At 47.3% G+C, this 19525-nt stretch overlaps 1 protein-coding gene across 2 annotated transcripts in view; it reads left to right on the top strand.

Moving 5' to 3' along the window:
- The window catches only part of HCN4 (hyperpolarization activated cyclic nucleotide gated potassium channel 4), a 98378-nt gene that overhangs the window by 42898 nt on the left and 35955 nt on the right, over positions 1–19525 (top strand). For both annotated transcript variants that reach the window (XM_031045991.2, XM_034066247.1), the window contains exon 3: positions 14051–14212. In XM_031045991.2, coding sequence (XP_030901851.2) covers positions 14051–14212 — 162 coding nt within the window. The remainder of the gene's footprint in view (positions 1–14050; positions 14213–19525) is intronic.

The raw sequence follows: 19525 nt of genomic DNA, 5'->3' as shown, positions 1-19525 counted from the left end.
TTAGTGAAAAGAGGCAAAATTTTGTGAGATTTCAGCTAAGTCAGACACAGAAGGTGGAAATCAGATCCCATGACTCTGAGTTCATGCTAAGTCCTGAACTGATAGAGCAGGCTCTTACCTGGGTTTCATATCAGGCTTTCAAATGTGAGGAGGTCAAGTCTAGTGTCTTGTATTTGCATCATTCCATGCTTAGTTTAACCTTGGGTTTTTGAGGCATCCCACCACTGTTCCCAGGCTGCTGAAGTGACAGCACTGAGAAGGGGTTGAGATTGCCTGAAGTTGGGTTTCAAAACAGCCAAAATGTTTCTTAGCCCATACTGCTCTGGAAGATTTTGTCTACATCTTAATTCCCTATTCCCTTTGTGAGGGGGAAGCACCATAAATGCAAGAAACTAACAGTGTTAGTTAAAGCAGAGAATTATCTAGTCCTGGTGCTAAAGCTTTCTGAAAGGAGGACTTTGCCTAGGAAGCATGTGCTGCCCTGCTGGTTCTCCTTGCCTACTCCCATATGTTGCAGCTTCTCCTGTTGTCTCCATCCTCTGCCTGCCATGCTTGGGTCCTCATTCACATTTCTTGCTCTGCCAGAGCTTTCCAGGGTCAGGGATCTGGCTTCATTTATAATCACTGATGACACTTCATAATAATTCTGCCTTGGGTTAGACATGCTCATGGAAAAGACGCTCATAGTAAACGCAGACCACTGAAGCACTGCACTGGTCCCTTCTCCATCCCTTGCAGTATGGCTTGCTCTCCAGGGCAGAAACCTAGTGCTGTGTTGCAGTTATACCACTCTGCTAGTACTCTTTCTGGGGGCAGAAAAGGCAATGTCAGCCTTTCTTGATCCCTGCTGTCACTTCAGCATGAGACTGCACCACTTCTAAACTCCCAGCTTGTCTAGCGTCTGCTCTGCATCTGTGCCAGCACACATCCAGATATGGACTCCACCACAGCCTGGATTCATCCAGGGTGGAGGCCCTTGTGCACAGCTCTCTGTCATGTGCTCTGGAGGCATCAAGCATGACTGAGGCTCAACAGCATGCGGAAGCAGATACCCTGAGAAACTCAGCCCTTCTAAATTCACTGTTGATACTTTGAACCAGTTCTGCAGGCTGCCAGGGATAGAAAAGAGTGTGCCACAAGGCTCCACATAGCTACTGCTTGCTTGGAGCTTTCCAGTGTAGATACAGCCTGCGTGTGCACAGTCTGTCATTACATCAGAGAAGGCAGCAGAAGTTGAAAAATGATCCAGACTGTAGAGGGCAAGGCAGGAGAGGTCGAATGAACAGGCTAGGAAGTGAGTTCCCAAAGGACTCAGCTTCTTTGAAACCTGACCAAGAAACCAAGCAGAGTAAATATGAACACTTAGTAAGTATGAACACTTAAAGCAGCTTCCATATCTGTTTAGTATAGTTGCTTTATAGAAGCTGCTTCCGTATAACTTCTTACTGCTTGGCTCTGTGGTGGAGGGGATGAAAAAGCAGAACTGGGTTTGGGGAAGCACAGCATAGAGACAAGCACTAAAAATAGTATAAATGGACATGGTAGGATAACTGAGTATAAAAATAGCCCAATTTTAGTTATTTAGGCTACTTCCACACTGTACAAGTAAAGTGAGTTCAAAGAAAACTGATGAGAATGATGGAGAATAACCTGGAATAAATGAAAAGTTTGAAATTCTTTCCTTTAAGGAGAAGACATTAAATGAAACCTCTAAAGTAATAAGTGAGCTAGAAAAAGATGAGAGCCATCTATATTTCTCCTGCTGTATTCAGCAAATATATGGAACAGTCAGTGAAATTGAAAAGGCAGCAAATTCCAAATGCATTCAAGGAAATATTCAGACAGGAGGTATTCAGACATCCACAGACAACACAATTTAAGGGCAGTTTGGAGGTTTATGTGAGCTCTAAGTGTATCCAGAGTTATAAGGGAGACAACAAGAGCTTTGGAAGGTTAAACCTCACTCCTGCTTCCAGGTTTAAATCAATCTCTCACTATTACACATTGAGGTGAAGTCTTCCAAGGAGGTGGGTTATCATCCCTCTGCCCCATGTGAGGAGAGCAGTAAATCAGGAGAGAGTGGTGGCTCCCCTTCCCATTAGTATTAAAAAGAAAAGTTGAATAGATACATCAGCAAAGCTATTTCAGAAGGAAAATAGCAAAGATTGGGCCTTAAACAAGTAGCTTTATTTAAATAATTCTATCGGCAGTGTACTTTTTGGAGAGAAACACCCTCAAATACTTGCTGATCATGTGATGCTATGAGAAGAAAAGTTTTCATTAGGACTTTGTTGGCTTCCGTGTGAGCATCCTGCAATGCCGTGGTGGCATCTGGGTCCATTCCAGCTCCAACAGGCAGGGCCCTAGGATAAAATGCCTCTTCCTTTCCAGGGGAAAAGGATAAAGACCTGCGTGGGGAACTGTATAGCCTTTTAAAACACTTCCTAGTATCTTCTGCTTTTTTGATTGATTGGTTGATACAGGTTTGCTGCAAAGCAAGGGCTGGAAGATTTGTGTCAAGGGCAGAAAAGCCCTATACTGTGAATAAGATGGGGGACTTCCTTCTACACTGATTTGAGCCATGGCTCAACCTCAGGCACAGAGGGTACAGCAGCAGGTTTTTAGAACACCCTTGCATTTGCCTGAGCATACAACATCCCTGTCAAACTCTTCTTATTACTATGATTATGATAATGATAATATTATTATGTTATGCCCCTAAAAGAGCTGTTCAAATCTCCTCCTTCTCCCAGGCTGCAGCTCTGGGGAGTTTTGCCTTGAGACCTGTCACCAGGCACCATTTCCTGTTGAATTTCTAATTAGAGTGGCAGCCTTTAGGGACTGTGCTCCTGCCCAGCATATATTAATGGAGCTTTAAGAATGCTTTAGGTAGAGATGCTTTTAATAAACGTCTTTGTTCTTAGTTCATTTGTCTAGAATGTATCTACAGCCACAGCAGGAATTAACCTGTCACACTTTCATGAAGAGAATTCATACTTGCATAAATATAATCTATGCTGCTGGTTGGTTAAAAACCAGTTTTCCTGGCCCAGATTCTTCACACAGATGCAAGATGCACCCAGCCACTTCCCCATGGGAAGGTCACATGGGAGGCTGCCGACTGCACTTCCCCAGCAGCTCCTCTTCCTCCTGTCTCTCTGTCTCCTCTGTGAAGGTTACAGGAGGGAGCAGGTCTTTGGAGGTGTATTCCTCAGGGAGTTATTTTCACTATGTTATTCTTTTACAAGCTATATTCTCTAAGGCTGCAGTACTGAAAAGGTTACATTGCTGTTACTGCTCTAAAAGATGGTTGTGTCCCTGTTACTTGTCCTGGGCCGGATGCGACATGTGTGACACTGCAGGCAAGTGAGTTTGCATCACTGTGCAATGAAATCTTGTGCTGCTCTGCTACAAGGGACCAAAGAGCAGCCTACCCAGCAGCCTGGCATTCCCCTCTTTGGAGTTTGTCCAGGGCTGCAGTAGAGAATCTTCATCCCTGTGGTGTGAAGTGCAGCGATGGTTTCATCTGCCCTGTCGGAAATGGTCCTAGTGAGAAGTGAGTGCTCAGAGCGGATCAGTGGAGACTTCGCAGGGAAATGCTCAGCCCATCTGCAAATCAGACCGTTGTGCTGAGCATCCTCAGGCTGTGAACTTCAGTCTCTGTTAAAATACAGTGTCACCAGGGTTGCAGGCGGAGGAGCTGCATTATCTTTGCTCACACTCTCTGCCTCGTGGCACATGAAACCATTCCAGTCTCCAGGCCTGCCAGGTCACTTCCTTTCATGGCTGTTACAATCACTAACAGCATCAAAAAGTCAAGGGTGGAAGTTGTGCTTGGTTGCTGTGGTTGTAATCAAATTAAAGTAGAGCATTGAGCTAGGTGGCAAGTATTCAATCTCCCTGCAGACCTGAGCTATCCTGCCAGGCTGTTGGGCTTTTGTACACAAATATAACCAAACCTAAGGCAGACAGAACATATAAAAATCTACATTATCTTCTCTATTTAAAAACAGGAGGGAAAACCACCATCCTTTCAGTCAACAGCAAGCTGATCCTTTAAACAAATGCTAGCAGCAGTAGTGAGATCTGTGAGCAGCAGATCTTGTAAAGCACCCAAAGGACCCATTCCATTTTGGGGTGTATGTTTTTTGGTGTGGCTTCTTTCAGCCTTACAGGCATCCAGATAGGGCTTCACAGGTTAATATGCATATGTTTTACTCTCTGGATTGCAATGCAAGCTGAATTAAAGACATATCAATTGATGAAGAGTAAACTGTGTGAGTTGTGGAGTTCAGCAAGTTTGCACTTGCAGGGCATGCCCTAGTGAGTTTATGTTATATCTCAGATGTGATCATAGGAATCTCTTAAGTACATTAAGTGACAGCCTTGGAATTTTAAATGCCTGTTCTGAACTTTAAACTCACAAATTCAAGTGTGACTGAAAGAAGTCTGAAAACAAAGGTCACTGCTAACCTCTTTGGTGACAGCTTCTTCGGAATGTGAACTGGGGCTGCTTCCAGGCAAGCTGGATTTGGAGAAGACAATTTTCCTGCTCATTGGAAGGATCTGTTCTCTTGATCTGATTTCTTCCTCCCGAGTTCTGGCAGTATGTTTATGGATACAAATCTTAGTTCTCAGGGTCAGGCTCTTTCCTGTAGGTAAATGAGGACAGGGAGGCACTGTGGCAGACCAGACATTCATTTAGTCCTCTCTCCTGCTCTTAATGGTGATGAAGTGCTTCATGCAATGAATTCCAAACTGAGCAGCTCTGAAGTAGTCTGTTCACAGGTAGACTTATTCCTCAGGGATTGTTTTTTATTAAGCATGGCAAAGGAAGAATATAAACAATTTTTTAAAGTTCTTATTAGCCATTTACTTATTTAGGCCTGTATTCAATATCTTACTGAGTTCCTGGCCTGCAGGATTCCTGGCAGTACATTGTGAGGATGGAAGGCACAGACCCAGAGGCAGAGTACAAGCTGGATCCCATGGTCTCTGACAGTTTCAATACATTCCAACCCCCACAGTGCATTCCATAAGCTAAAATGCACATGGCTTGGAAGAAAGAGCATTTCCTCTCATCAAGTCCTCCTCCACTTTGCTAAAGACTCATCTTGCCTTTGGGCAAGAGCGGATTGTTAAGAGCATTAAGCATATCCCATACCACTGGTGTCTTTCTGGGGTACTTGTGTCTTACCTGCCTGTCATCAGCCTGTCCCAGAAGGTGTTCTGTAGTTACTGGGTTTTAACTTTACCTCTCAACCAGGTAAAGCTACCCCAGAGTGGAAGGCAAACAGCTTCTAAACAGAATGTGACATGGCCCAGCTTTGGGACCTGATGTTGGTGCTGGGAGATAAGAAACTTGGGATCCCCTTCCTCAGGACACCTATTTATACAACTTCATTTCCTTGCCAAGAATAGATCTGGGCTCCTAGGGAAAGGGTGTTGCTGACCTGGGTAACAGCATAACCTAATCAATAGTGCCAGCAGGATTCTCTCTCATTACTTGTCCATGTTAACGGGTTGAATTGAATTTGTGCTGGTAGCTCAATGTACTCAAGTGGGTGTTTTCCCACTCATAGCTCAGTGAAGGTTTCATGAGACCACAGATGAGGTCCCTGTGACATGTTCTGCGGTGTGGACTCACCTCCAGCACCTGAATCATGCATTGATTACCTCATCGTGCTGCTCAGCTGCCTTTTCCAGCCAGGAATACCTTCACTGAGTGCCAGTCCAGCACAGAGCCACAAGGACCAGCCTCTCAGGCCACTCAGTGCCCCTTCTTGATGCCATTTCTAGGTCTTGAGGCTCCAGTTTCAAACCAGTTGTGTTTCTTGTCTTCTCCTCAGGTATTTTTGCCTCCTTTCTCCTCAGCCTCCCAGATACTTCTTTCCCTAAGCATATCTATGTATAGCTCCTGAGCTAGACAGGCCTTTTGCCTGATGACTGTGGTCATCCTTAAACTTCCAAAAAAGCCTGTGACCTATTTCCAGAAATGATTCATTGCTGGCCTCTCAGAACTACAGTTCCGAAAGATGCAGATAAGAGCCATGAGAGATTAAAACCCCAAATGCCTAAGCAGGTAAGATACCTAATTCCCACTGAGAATGAGCCACCTAACCTACTTACAGCTCTGGGGCTTGACTTTTTGTCATTTTCTAAAGGCATTAAACTATACTGAGAGCATATAAAACCTGAGCTGTAGGTGTATGAGAACATCAGCCCCTTGGAAAAGCAAAGGGTTGCTTCCTCAAGAGATCTTGAAGTCCTGGCCCTGTTGTTATGTTGCTTCCCTGGGAGGTGACAATACCATCATTGCTCCACACTAGAGGCCGTAGCCAGCTCCAGTCTCTGCTGGATAGCACCCATGGGAGCCAGGCAGAGAGAGCTGGGCTGGGTCAGCCTGAAAAAGAGAAGTCTCCTTAAGAGGAGACCTGAGAGCAGCTCCAGTGCCTAAAGGGGCTGCAGGAAACCTGGAGAGGGGCTTGGGACAAGGGCCTGTAGGGACAGGCCAAGGGGAATGGCTTTAACCTGCCAGAACAGGGGAGACTGAGATGAGCTTTTAGGCAGAAGCTTTTCCCTGTGAGGGTGCTGAGGCGCTGGCACAGGGTGCCCAGAGAAGCTGTGGCTGCCCCATCCCTGGCAGTGTTCAAGGCCAGGTTGGACACAGGGGCTTGGAGCAAGCTGCTCCAGTGGAAGGTGTCCCTGCCTGTGGCAGGGGTTGGAACTGGATGAGCCTTAAGTTCTCTTCAACCCAAACCAGACTGGAATAGTGTGAGACATAGAGCTCTATTCAGTGGAGGCCCAACCCAGCCCCACACGTGTTTCCTTGGAGGTCATGGAACACCACGCAGGAAAAGCACTAAGTTGTGCTAGGAAACATTTTTAAAAGTGTGTGTCACGTTGCTGTGGTGACAAAAGTTCTTCAAAGGAGAAAACTGAAAGTCGAGGCTGTGGATGGTGACATGGGGAGGGGAAGGGGGACTGTCGTCATGGCAGCCTCAACTCTGAGCGTGCAAGAGGCAAAGCACATGGTGGTGGCAGGAGCTTGGGGTTTATATATATCTAGAAACATCTGCCATTTCTGCCAGCTTTTGCAGTGCTAATGAGTCCTGCTGCTTCACCTTCCTCTGCTGTAAATATCTGCCATAGAGACACAAGTCTCTGAGGGAGAAGGCAAGAAAATACTTCTCTTTGCCTATCGTTTTCATACAAGCTTTCTGCTGTTCTCTGTGGCCCCTCAGCTCCTACCTGGAGAAGAACTTCCATTAGCCAGAAGCAAGCTGCCTGGGAAGAGTTAAATCATATTGGGAGGAGGTAGAGGCTTGCATCATGCTCTTGCACAGCTTTAATAGCAGCAGGCTGCTGCAGGATCACTCCTCTCTGCCCTCCATGCACATGCACACCGGCTTTTTGTGGGAGTCAAGTGGCTGTTCCTAAATGTGAGAGGTACCTTCTTGGGCCCTAGTTAGTAGCTGTAATCCACGGGCAGTAGTTAGAACTGGAGATCAAAGCTGGCAGCCCTAGATTTGGCTCTAAACTTTGCTCTCAGCTTCCTGTGCAACCTCTGGCAAGTGGCTTTTCCCTTCTCTGTGCCTCAGTTTGTCCATCTAGAATAAGGGAGCTCACACATTCATGGGAGATAGTAGACAGACCAGATTAATGTCAGCAGAGCCCCTGGAGACCTTCAGATGAAAACTGCCACAGCAGCACAAAGGATTATTATATTGGAAACGCAAAATCTACTTGGATATCTCTCTTTAACACCTGGCACTTGGTGCACTTCCTTCAACCTCCCTGTTCCAGGCAGCCTGAGACAAGCATACTCCACAGTATCTTCCCCCGTGAGCCTTAAACCTAATAAATCACAGACCTGATTCTCCTCTCGCACTGACTCAAGGCAGCATCAGCAACTCTGCTGACATTGATTATGTCACTTGGTGCAAAGCAAGCATAAAAAGAGATACAACCCCAAACTCTAGACTTTGTCTAAAACTTGATCTTCTGGCTATAGTTTTCCTTGCTGGCACAGCAAAAAGTAGGCAAAACCAAATCCCACGCCATCTCAAACTGTCGAGCGCATCCCTGACTCTGCACACTGCTTGCAGCTGTAGCTGTGCACCACAGATGATTCCCCATCTCCAGTCCATCTGCTGTGTGCTGGCTGGTGCTTGCAGCGTTGTCCCAATACAGTCTGGATCCCAAAGCTCCCTTCCCCCTGTGCCATTGCACCATTCTGCCAAACACTGGGATCAGCACAGCCCAAAGCTGTCTGACCCAAAGCTGATGCTTCAGAAGGGACTTCTGTTTCCCAGTATGTTGGGAAGTGGTAAATAAGCCCAGCTGCATTCCCTTACATATTTCTATTTCCTTACCTAAGCTCCTTCTCAGCAGGCCAGACTGCTGTTTCTGAGTTGCCTCAGAAATTCAGAGTTTATGTATATTTTCATGGCAAGAACAGCATTTTGTTCCTTTTGCCCAAAGACCCAAACATATGGCTTGGTGACAGCAAAGCTTTTGGAGTAAAATTAATCCGTGTTTTGGCACAGCTTAAATGTGACATCACTGGAAGAATAAATAGAAATTTGGGGAGGAAGGAGCAAGTAAAGGGGTTGATAATGCATTTCCTATGGCAGCAGCAGGAGAAGGACAACCAGCAGCTGGGATCCTTTGCATTGCTTTGCTGAAACATTGTTTGAGGGGTTACTCAACAGGCTGATTTTCTGTGGGAGCTGCCCTTTCAGCTCTTTTTGTGCATCCTTACAGTGTCTGAGTTGCTCTGGGAGTTTGTCTCTGTGCGTGCCTTGTGTATGCTCGTGGCTTCCATGCTTCAGTGCTCTAATGTGCATGATGCTTTGTGTGCCTGGAGAGGGCTCTTCCTCCTGGGGCAAGCCCATGCTGTGAGTTTTGTGTGTAGTTTGTCTTCAGCCTCCCATAAGGGATCTGCACATCGAGTCTCCCAAACCCTTCACTGCACATGGGCTGTGTCAGTCAGGACTCTTGCTGAGTTTGGAGAGGTGACGTTTTGCCCCTTGCCTAAAGAATTGCCCCTGGTTTGTGGTAGTGATCCCTAACTGAGCAAACCCACCGGTTTGTCCATGAGCTGCCTTTAGTTTGCACCTTGGCCAGCATGAGTGAGTGCTGCCACTGTTGTCCAGTCTCTTTTCTAACAAAACAGGATGAGGCCCACACAATGCAGAGACACTGTAGCTGATGATGCAGGGACTTAGTACAACCACCATGAAGTGATCTCCCTAACACTACTTTAGGCTCAGGAAAGCTCTTCCCAGCAACCCCCTATTCCCAGTATATCAAGAGATTAACACTGAGGCTTGGAAAGGCACCTAAGCCTTTGTGAGAAAAATGTATTTTTACCTCTGTTACCTACAAAAGCCAAGGAAAGAAAGGAAGAGTGAAAGACATGTTAACTTGCTTCCTTGTAGTCCACAAATACTCTTCTTAAATGTGAGTAAACGTATATTTCCTCACAGCAGAACAACCTTAACTCTGATGCTGGAGCACTCAGAGTGACATGTTTTGGTTCTCTTTGGAGATTTGTGGTGCCTTTTAAGTTCTTTGGGTTTTTTTTAAAGCCATAAATTAAGAGTCAATTCTTTGCTTTCTATTAAGTTGGAGCCATGTCACAGCTACTTGATTATCCAAGGGGATTTATCACTGTTGTATGTTAACCATAGTGTGGATACAGATCCCAGCACTGGCTCAGGACCAGCAGGCTTTCTTAGTTTGAATCCAGTGGTACAGAAACACTACTGTGTTGCTAGAAGAGGTAGTGAAGGGCCACAACCAGTGTCAGTGCTTTCCTGTGGTGCAGAATCTGTTCAGAAACCCCATGCATGGAAGTCAGCTTTGTGCAGAGCCAGTGCTCAGCTGAGCTGGTGGGGATGCTGTCAGCTCTCTCTGGCAGGATGCTTAGCTCCAGCCGAGCTGTGCTGGCTCCAAACACAATCAGTGCTATGTCTCTGCCTCCCAGACCCTCAGGAAAACCCATTTGTTCCAAGCACAACACTTCCAGTATATGCAGAGCACCACAGCATCCTCTCACTGTGCTCTCAGGCTCTTGGAGCACTCCAGCCTCCTAGGCAGACAGCCAGCCTAATGCCACATCACTGTCAAGGATCTGAGGAGTTCTGGTGCCCTCTTGGTTTGGATGGGCACACCAAGCTGTGTGCCCCAGAAACCAGCACACCTCGTTCAACATACAACTTGATTACAAAGCCCTTGTTTCACTGACAGAGCCAGACCCCACTTCTCCAAGGTGTCCTTGATTTCTTCCAGATCAAGTGATCAGGTTAGAGGAATCCTGCTGCAGTGGAGGGTACTGTACAGAGTCATTTGGGGCTGACAACAGATTCAGGCTAATAGGATTCTGATAGCTTCTTCTGAAGAAGCGAGATTTCCAAGATGGAGCTTTTATATAACTACAGATGACTTTGAGGAGGAAGGTTTTGGTCCTTCCACTCTCCCAAGCTGCCCTTTCAGAAAGCATTGCAAGGTGTTCTTTGGCTGGAAGGACAGAGCTGACTTTGTAACAGGGATTCTGAAGCCACAGCTTGTTTTGGACAAGCAAGAAACAGAGAATACCCTTGGAAAGAGGTGCTTTTAGTGTGAATCTGTGCTTTGTCCTTCTCCTCACTGCCTCTCTCCAAATGACAGGCAATCAAAAGGCAGAAAGCACAAGCAGTTCCAGGGACAGAAGGAGGTGTGATGCCCTGGGCCCCAGCCTGGCTTGTGTTACAGCAGGACAGGAAAGCCCAGAGTGTTCACGATGAAAACCAGGGAAGTTCTAATCACCACTCACATTCCTCGGCTTGTGGACCAGCTATTCCAGAACGTTCCTTCCCCACCTCTCTATAGTCCATTTTAGGGCACAGCAGTCTAACTTAGCCACTCTCCAGCACACTACTAGAGTTGGTATTCCCTGCAACACACACACCTCTTTACAGCAGGAGCTGCTCCTCTGTGAAGGGTGTTCATTCACACCCCTTTAGTTATTCATTCCTGTGTGCTGCACAGTGAGTCTTTCTTACTTTTCGCTTGCATGTAAATGCAAATATATTCCAAGGAGTGAGTGTGAGCTGGTAACTCCCAAGATTGACATTTGCATTGGAATTGCCTCACCTGCAGTTTAAATATTTCCAGTTGGAGTTCATTATCCAGGCTTACTGTATGGGCAGCAGAGAGAAACAGGAATTCCCAAGGAGCAGTGCATCTCCTTTCAGATGTGTCACCCTCTGGGTGTGTGTGTTTCCATCCAGTGACTGTAGCAACAGTCTAGATCTCAAGGTCTGAAGTAAGTGAGCTGAATCCACCCTGTGTGGGAGGTGCTGGGGCACTCCTGAATGTGGGCAATCCTGAATGGCCTCTGAGCTCCATATCCATTCACCTTTCCCCTAAACCATCCATTCCCATAGGATATTCACCCTCTGCTTTAGATACATTAAAGGCAGAAGCTTTTCCCTATGAGGGTGCTGAGGCGCTGGCACAGGGTGCCCAGAGAAGCTGTGGCTGCCCCATCCCTGGCAGTGTTCAAGGCCAGGTTGGACACAGGGTCTTGGTGCAAGCTGCTCTAGGGATTGGAACTGGATGAGCTTTAAGATCCCTTCCAACACAAACCATTCTATGGTTCTGTGAAGAAAGGTGCTTCCTAAATCTGACAGGGTTTCTCCCTGCCCCTGGCTTCAGTCCCCTTGGTTACGGGAGGCATGGAGCTCTATGGAAAACACACATAGGTGGGAGAGGAAAAGTTATTAGCACAGTAAAACCCTGGGGACACAAAAGATCCATTCAGAGATCCTTCACAAGCTGCTGCTCTGACTTCATTAACAGCATCACCCATGGCTGTCACTCAGGCTGGATTCACTTTGGGTTATCAACGTGAGAATGAGCATTTCTGCAATGGGGAAAAAAAAAGATTAAACCAGTAGGAATTATTCTTTATGAATGATGTGCTCAGCTTTCATACTGACCTATTGAGTCAGCGTCGAGAGCTGCATTTCCTAGAACAGCCTTTCATGCTGGATTTTGGAGATTTTCTTCTTTTCAGCCCCAAAATATCACTGAAATGGCCTTTCTACCACTAAGTGACTCTGTGGACTCCAGCTTCCTCTTGGATGCAGTGGGAATAATGGAGTTTAGGAGCAGTTATCCAAATCATTCATCCTGGTTTCCACCATTCTTCTGTGGCTCCCTCCTGGTCTGGCCATGTCACATCTCGCAGTGCATCTTACCTCCTGCCCACAGGATTGGGTGGGGAAGTGTTAAGATCTGCTGTGGAAACAGGCATTCAAATTAAACAGCTCCTTCTGACAACAGTGATGAGCCAATTGCGGCAGCTCACCTGACAAACCAGGATTCCTTCCTTTTATAACTAAAGCCTTTTTAGCTGCTGGAACAGACTCACACTGTGGGATGAGAGGAGGCTGATCCCTGGCATAGGCAATGATGACAGGTACATAGAGTCAGAGGGTTGGGAGGAGCAGGACTGTCTTTGTCAGAGCAGCAGGGAGCTATATGGACTTAGCCATCCAGTCACACAGCACACCTATGGCCTGTCCCCTGCTTTAGATGCCTCACTGACAGGTATCTCCCCTCTGGAAGCAATTCCCAGGTGCTATCTCACCCGCTGCATGCCTGGCTCCCTACACAGAGGCATGGTGGAGCCCAGGCAGTGCTCAGGAGAGTCACACCAAACTTTCTTTGCTCTCTTACATCAGCCTGTATCAGGGGCTCTGTGCCTTTTGGTCTTTTACCTGGAAGGGGGGGAATACCAAGGTGGGAATGCAGGAATAGATTCTGACATGCAGCCGCATCTGATGCCTAGCAGTCTTCTTTACTCCTCACATTCCTCTGCTTTTTTGTTCTCTTCCATAAATCCAAACATGACATTGTGTCACCAGATTGCAGGCAGTGCTGCTGAGCAGCCAGGCTGCACGTGCCCTCAGCCATGGGGAGGCCTCCTGAGAAGGCACCTGACAGCAGAGTCTCTCGCTTCATACACATCCAGCTGTCCACACATCTCACTCCTCCTCCACCAGGCACAGCACGACCATGTGTGGGAGCAGTGATGAGGCTGCAGGGAAGGCCTGGAGCATGGCTGTCAGGCCTCCATCCATCCTAGCTCTGTCACAAATTGCCCCCACTAGTCCCTTCCAACCCCAGCCATCTTGTGATCTCTCCTCACTGTGGCATGTTGTAAGGTATGGAAAACCAAACTTGGGGGATATGTAGCTCAGGATAGCAGTCGCTGCATGCCCTGTGTGTCTGTCATCACAAAGCTGGGCATAGGAGAACCAAGCACCCCCAGAATCTCCACAGCCATCTGTAGGAAGAAGATGGTGTCTATTTGACTGCACATGCAGCTTGTACTTCTTAATGTGTCCTGCTTCTGACTGATATTATGGAGAACACTGACACAGAACTGATCCCAGAGGTGTGGTTGCTGCTGCCTGGGTTTCCTTGGTGAGAGCTGCTCTACAGCTCTGCCATGTTTCTCTATTCCTTGCCCACCTTCACATAAGACTGGAAGTGATGCAGCAGCAGAATGCAAGAAAATACAAGAAAACAATTGACTCAGGTCCTCTTCTAGAAGTCTCAGCTGAGTTTGAGGCCATTCCTTCTTGCATTTAATACTTGCAGAGACTGTATCAACAGCTTCCACTGTGGGTCAGTCTCTAGCATACATTCAGCAAGAACAGAAATCAAAGAAGGGCACTGCAGTTTAATGATAGAGTTTATTTCTGACAAGTGGCTGATGAGCCAGAAATATTGCAACTACCTTATTGTATAAAATGAGTTAAGAAGCTTTTAATATAAATGAGAAGGCAAAATGAAAGGGCAAAAGGGTCTATGATTATGATTTTGTATTTTGGGGTTTAATCTGTTTTTCAGCTGGTTCTGCTGACCTGAGTTCAGCTGATGCAGCCTTTTCTGTTTCTTTAGCAAGGTTCTTGACCCTGTTACTGCACCTAATGATGCTGGGTTGGTTGACTGGGGAGCTGCCATCTAACCTGCTCCCTGTTGGCCCCTGCAGATCTTCCACATGACCTATGATCTGGCCAGTGCAGTGGTGAGGATTGTGAACCTGATTGGGATGATGCTGCTGCTGTGTCACTGGGATGGCTGCCTCCAGTTCCTCGTGCCCATGCTGCAGGATTTCCCTGACGACTGCTGGGTGTCCCTCAACCGCATGGTGGTAAGTGCCTGCCCCTCTTGTGCCCTCACAGCCCTAAACCCAGGCCCTAGCTCGCAGCATCACCATTGCAGCATCTAATGTGGCATCTCCCATTTCCCCCCACCTCCTTTGAGGGCTTTCCACCTCTCTCCAGCCCCAGCGCCTTGGGCATGGAGCTGCGGTGGAGGCAGTCTCGGGAAGAAGTACTCGAGGCTGCAAGAGGAGTACCCTGCCCCAGCGGAGCCCGCTGTGGGCTGCCTGCGGCACAAGGCAGGAGCGAGGCGCCCCCTCCCGGCAGGAAACAGCAAAGAGGAAGAATGGAAACTGGTCTCTGCGGGCATCTGGGCAAACTGAGCCAGAGGCAGGAGGCAACTGTTTAAGCCTTCTCCTGTACATCCACTTGCAGGGTCGGTGTGATCACCCACCCTTCTCCGTGAGGAGCTGCACAATATCCCATTAGAGTGGGCTGAAACAGACTCTGCCAAACCACAGTGCAGCCTCCCATCACGGGAGCAGCAGCCAGACTTCCTAGTAACATCCCAAGCTGTGCTGCTCACTGCTGTTTGCTGAGAGGGAGATTTATACCATATGGTAAATGCATGGGGAGTTCATGGTGTCTTCCAACCACCTTGCTGAGAATTCAGGCTCTTTTATTCAAAAGGACAATGTCCAGTTGATTAAGCAGCAAAAACTGACAAAGCTTAAAAAATTACCTCTTATTGCAGCTCTTAAACCTTCCCATTCCCTCAGCCAGTTCCTCCTTAAAAGAAATAATAATCAGGCAGTCAGGCAGAACAGACCCAATGTAACATGGATAAAAGAGCTGCAAGGTTTCTGTGCCTCCCACTGTAGAGCTGTGGGCACATGCTGCCCATGACTGAGGACACTGAACAGCCATGGAACAGTTGTCTGTTTGCTCTTCATTTATTCATTTCTTCCCTCTGCCATAACCATTCACTTCCTGATGCTGAAAGGTACCAGACTGGCACTTCTGGAAACTAGAACCCTTTATGTAGCTACAGCACAAGACCAACCAATGCAGCAGCTGCCTTTCCCCATGCTGCCTTTATATTACTTATATGGCAGGAGAAATAAAAGATCAGACCCCATCATGCTAATGCTGTTCAGGTTCAAATGGACATCTCTCATCCTGTAGAGCTCAGAGATGCAGACAGAAATCATCTCCATCCCATAAAGTGACTTGGCCATGGTCCATTTGCAGGACAGCTTCAGAGCAGCAGGTTGGAGCCATGTTTCCTTTAGCTTCACATTTGTGTGGAGGCTGTCGCCTGATGGCAGTGCATCTGTTTGCTTTTCCCATCAACCCTGGGAGAAGAGGTAAAATCTGAACACCCAGGTCTACTGGGAACTGATTTTGCTGATTCAGATGGGCTCTTGGACACCTTTCACTCAGCGTCTGTAAGGCCAGAAAACCACTTGTAACCAGTGGAATGACAAGCTGCAAACATTAGGATCAGAGCCTGATGAGGAGGGAAACAAAGCTAGAAAAAGAGTTACCTGCACCATACTGTGAGCACAGCCTACAGATGTCCATCAAAATAACTGTGTAGTGAAGGGAGTCTTGAAAGGTGGCAGGAGACAGAACAGGGGAAGAACAGATTTAACCTGGGCACCTTCCATAGTAGCAAGGAGAAGAGAGGGAAGGATGGGATCCCACAGGCAGGAGGGCTCAGCACAGGCTCCAGGAGGAGCAGGGTAAAAAGTGACTTCCACTCCAGATGCTGTACAGGAATGTGCCAGCCCCAAAATACTTTGGATTTAGAGCATTAAACAGAGAGAATTAATTCATCTGCAGTCCGATTTTCTTCTCACAATAAGGTTCTGTCCTCCAATCTCCTGAAATTTCCAGATGTGTTAGTGGGACATTGATGGATGTGGATGACTGCAACAGCTTCAATACAGCCTATAGTGAAATAATAGGAGAGGCCACTGAGGCAGGAAACAAGAAGAAATCAGTGTTCTGAGCTGATTTCTCAGACTTTGGTGCCAAGATCTTGATGGTGTTTTTGAGAATGGCTGTTTGCAAGCTGGGATGGATGGGGTTGGGAGATGGAAGACCAGGATGGCATCTGTCTGTGACCGGTTGTGGTTTGTGACATTCTGTACTGACCTGGTCATAGCTTTGAGGAGATAAATATACTTGGTGCAGGACTGTCCTGCTTATACACAGAAGCCAAAAAGCTGTGATGGAACCACTGTAGGAAAAAAGGGAATCTTCTGAAGCTGCTACAGCCAAAGGGAGCTGAAAGCAAGGTGCCAAATGCTTCGGAGGCTTTCTCCTGGAGTATGCTGGTGCTGCTCTTCCACTGCTCCAGCATTTCCCACCTAGTCACTTGGCAGCTGTAAAAACACCTCTGATTCCGACACAGCAGGGAAAGAAGATTCACCACCTTCAATCTTCCTCCTAAATGTTTGATCCTCTTCCAGGGCCTCTGTGAAGGTGTGGTGTTGCCAAATCACATCAGGAGCTTGATAAATCCCTGGGTCCAGTTCATCTTGGTGTTTCCTACATGCACCATGTAGAAATATGAGCAGTTATAGGAGTGAGTCTCCGTGTGACTTCTTTCTGAACTGGCAGGGAAGGATGTTTGCAGTATTAATTGCTCAGCTCCATCTTAGGGGCTCCAGCATTGGCTTCCCTACAGGGCACTTTATTAAACAGAAGAACTACAGTGAGTCAGCTGCGAGCAGCATGTGTGAGAGCAGCAGCATCTCCCCAAGACCCTCTCCTGGCAGCTCCTCACCGGAGACATCTGAGCTCTGCTGAGACCTGAAAGCTGCTAGAAACACGTGGCTCACTCGCCTGGGTATTGTGCTGAGCTGAGGAGCCCTGCAGAGAAGGCAAATATCCCCGTGTCAAATGCAGTGACCTTGCATAGGGAACACTAATCATCTTCCCTCCCTTCAAAAGGAGAGCAGCTTTCCTTTTGAGCTTAAAGCCTCCTCCACACCCCAACACATTCCTGTAGTGATGCTGATAGAAAGGAGGAAGAGAAATGGATGCTGCATGTGTTGTGGAGGACACAGCAGTCCTTCATGGATCTTCTGTGTGATTCTGAACTTCCCTGAAGCCTCTGGTCTGGCTCCTGCCCTCACTCAGCAGGCACATAAATTGTGTAGTAGCTTATCATGGTTTACAACATCTGTCAGGGAGCAGCAAGAGTAGGGCTGCTCCAGCATGGAGTGTAAGTCAGGAGCCAGAGGGGAGCACTGCACAGGCAGCACCCTCACCAGCTAGAGCACTGTCCTATCAGACAAAACAGCATGGGCAAGCAGAAGTGACCATTGACCATTCCAGGGTGCCAGTCGCATTTAGGGTCTATCCAGCAAGTCCAGTTAGGAGCAGTAAGAGATGTAAGTGTAATGTTCAGGTCCCGGGGCTTAGCACAGATCTAGTTCAGGCAGGGTCTGAGTGCCCAGGCCTGCACTGAAATGGAGCACCAGGGACATGGGGTGTGTGGGTCAGGGCCCTGAACAAGGGTGATGACTGGGACTGTTCAGACTGGTGCACTCAGAGCCCTCAGATCTCTTCTATTAGGTGAAGGCCGTGCAGAGCTGTCATTGGAAATAAGCCCAGAAGAGGCAAGGTCTGCCCAGTGTGAATTTTGACCTATCATCTCCATTTCTCATCTCACTATTCCATTCCCTTAAACTGGATTGGAAGGTGTTTTCCGAGCCCAGCAGTTATGGTGTTGTCCAAGGGAGGTCAGTGATGTTCAGAGGCCTTATTTCACAGCTTGACATTAGTGTGCAGTAGCAAACCTAGAGTAACAACTCTGTGGCCAGGTAAGATCACTGCTGAGACAAATGTGGGCCTTCCAAGATTGAAATATGTCCTTTCACTACAGACAGTGTCTTAATACAGTGAGTTATTAGTGGTGTAAATCAGGCATAACATTGTGCCCATGGACTATGCCCCTACCCCAAGAATTTGCCAGTACTTCTCAGTGTCTTTACTTCTTTCTCTCTAGTCTTCTCTAGTGAGACTTCAACCAGGCATACTCACATGTACACCAGACCCAGAGCATCCCATAAGACACCATACAGGAGAGACCTGAGCAGAGGCATTGCATTCCAGACACTAATCCCAGATGAACCATTACAGTACTGCCAGTGTGGATGTTAAAAACAAGCTAGGCTGAGAAACCACTTCAAAGTAATTTGAACTCCCTTTTGGAAATACTCTTAAAGCCAGGCATGTATCTGGGATAACATCCCCCTTGTCTGTGTTCTGTAGCTTCACTTTAGTTGGCTTTGAGATTTGGTTAATGAGGAGCCATTTGCTCTCTGCAGTTTAAGGCCTCATTGACCTGCCCTAATGGGCCATTTTAGCTACTCCAGTATGTTTGAAGTAGTAAAATCCTCCCACTCCGGGGACTGGCATATACTGGCTACAGGGCTATGATAGTAGAGTTTAGAGCAGGCCTAAAAACTAAAGATATACTCAGACCTATAAGCAAAGAACTCATATACTGTGCCATGAGGATCCAGGGCTCTTTACAGACGTTGAAAGAACTCAGAGGTTGTGTCATGAAAGTAATTGCTCTGAAAGGTTTCCCCTCCATGGAAGTGCCTCTCTTTCAGCAGTCCTTGATCTCTTCTCTCAGCAGATACTCCCTCAGGATATTTGTTTTAAAGACTCCATGTTCTCCAGCTCTCACCCCCAGCTTGTCATTAACTCAGCACTCTTCAGCCTGGCATGAAGCAGGCTGTCCTCACCCAGGGCTGTGCTGCTGCTGGGAACTGGGCTTGAGGCTTGGAAGTCTAGAGTTCCTAGGGAGCCAGAAGAGATTCTGCAGGCTGCAGGGGCTCAGTGGTGTTGGATGGTGTAGTTTTGGATGACTAATTCCTACAAAACACTGGCAAGCTTCCTCGTAAAGAGCACTTTGAGCAGCAAGTTGCTGGAAGAACAGCATTTAAAACCTGAACCTGCCTGACACCAGATGTTCCTGTTAAGCTCTGATCATTCTTTGCCATTAAAAACCATGGCAGTCAGTTTCCTGAGATACCACATTCCAGCTCAGCTATTCTTATTCTGCCTCCCCAAATTCCCTTTGGAATTTCAGTTCAGCATTTCTGCTCTCAGTTCTGTTGTGGGGATGTGCTGCCCTATTAAACCACTGCCACACTGAACTCAGAGGCAGCACTTCTGCAGTGTCTCAGTGAGAAATGCCTGGTGGGAAAGGAATTCATCTGACAAGGGAGGGAAAGGCCAGGATCCTGCACCAGTAAATCACCTTTTAGGCAGAGGTTGGTCAAGTGTGACTGCTCCTTCCTGTTGTCTCGGGATGACTTTCCTCCTGAAGCATGGAA

This window comes from Melopsittacus undulatus, chromosome 9 (genome assembly GCF_012275295.1).
Source record: "Melopsittacus undulatus isolate bMelUnd1 chromosome 9, bMelUnd1.mat.Z, whole genome shotgun sequence".
Taxonomy (NCBI): Eukaryota; Metazoa; Chordata; class Aves; order Psittaciformes; family Psittaculidae; genus Melopsittacus; species Melopsittacus undulatus.
Note: the sequence above shows the minus strand (reverse complement) of the source record. Positions and strands in the feature narration are given on the sequence as shown.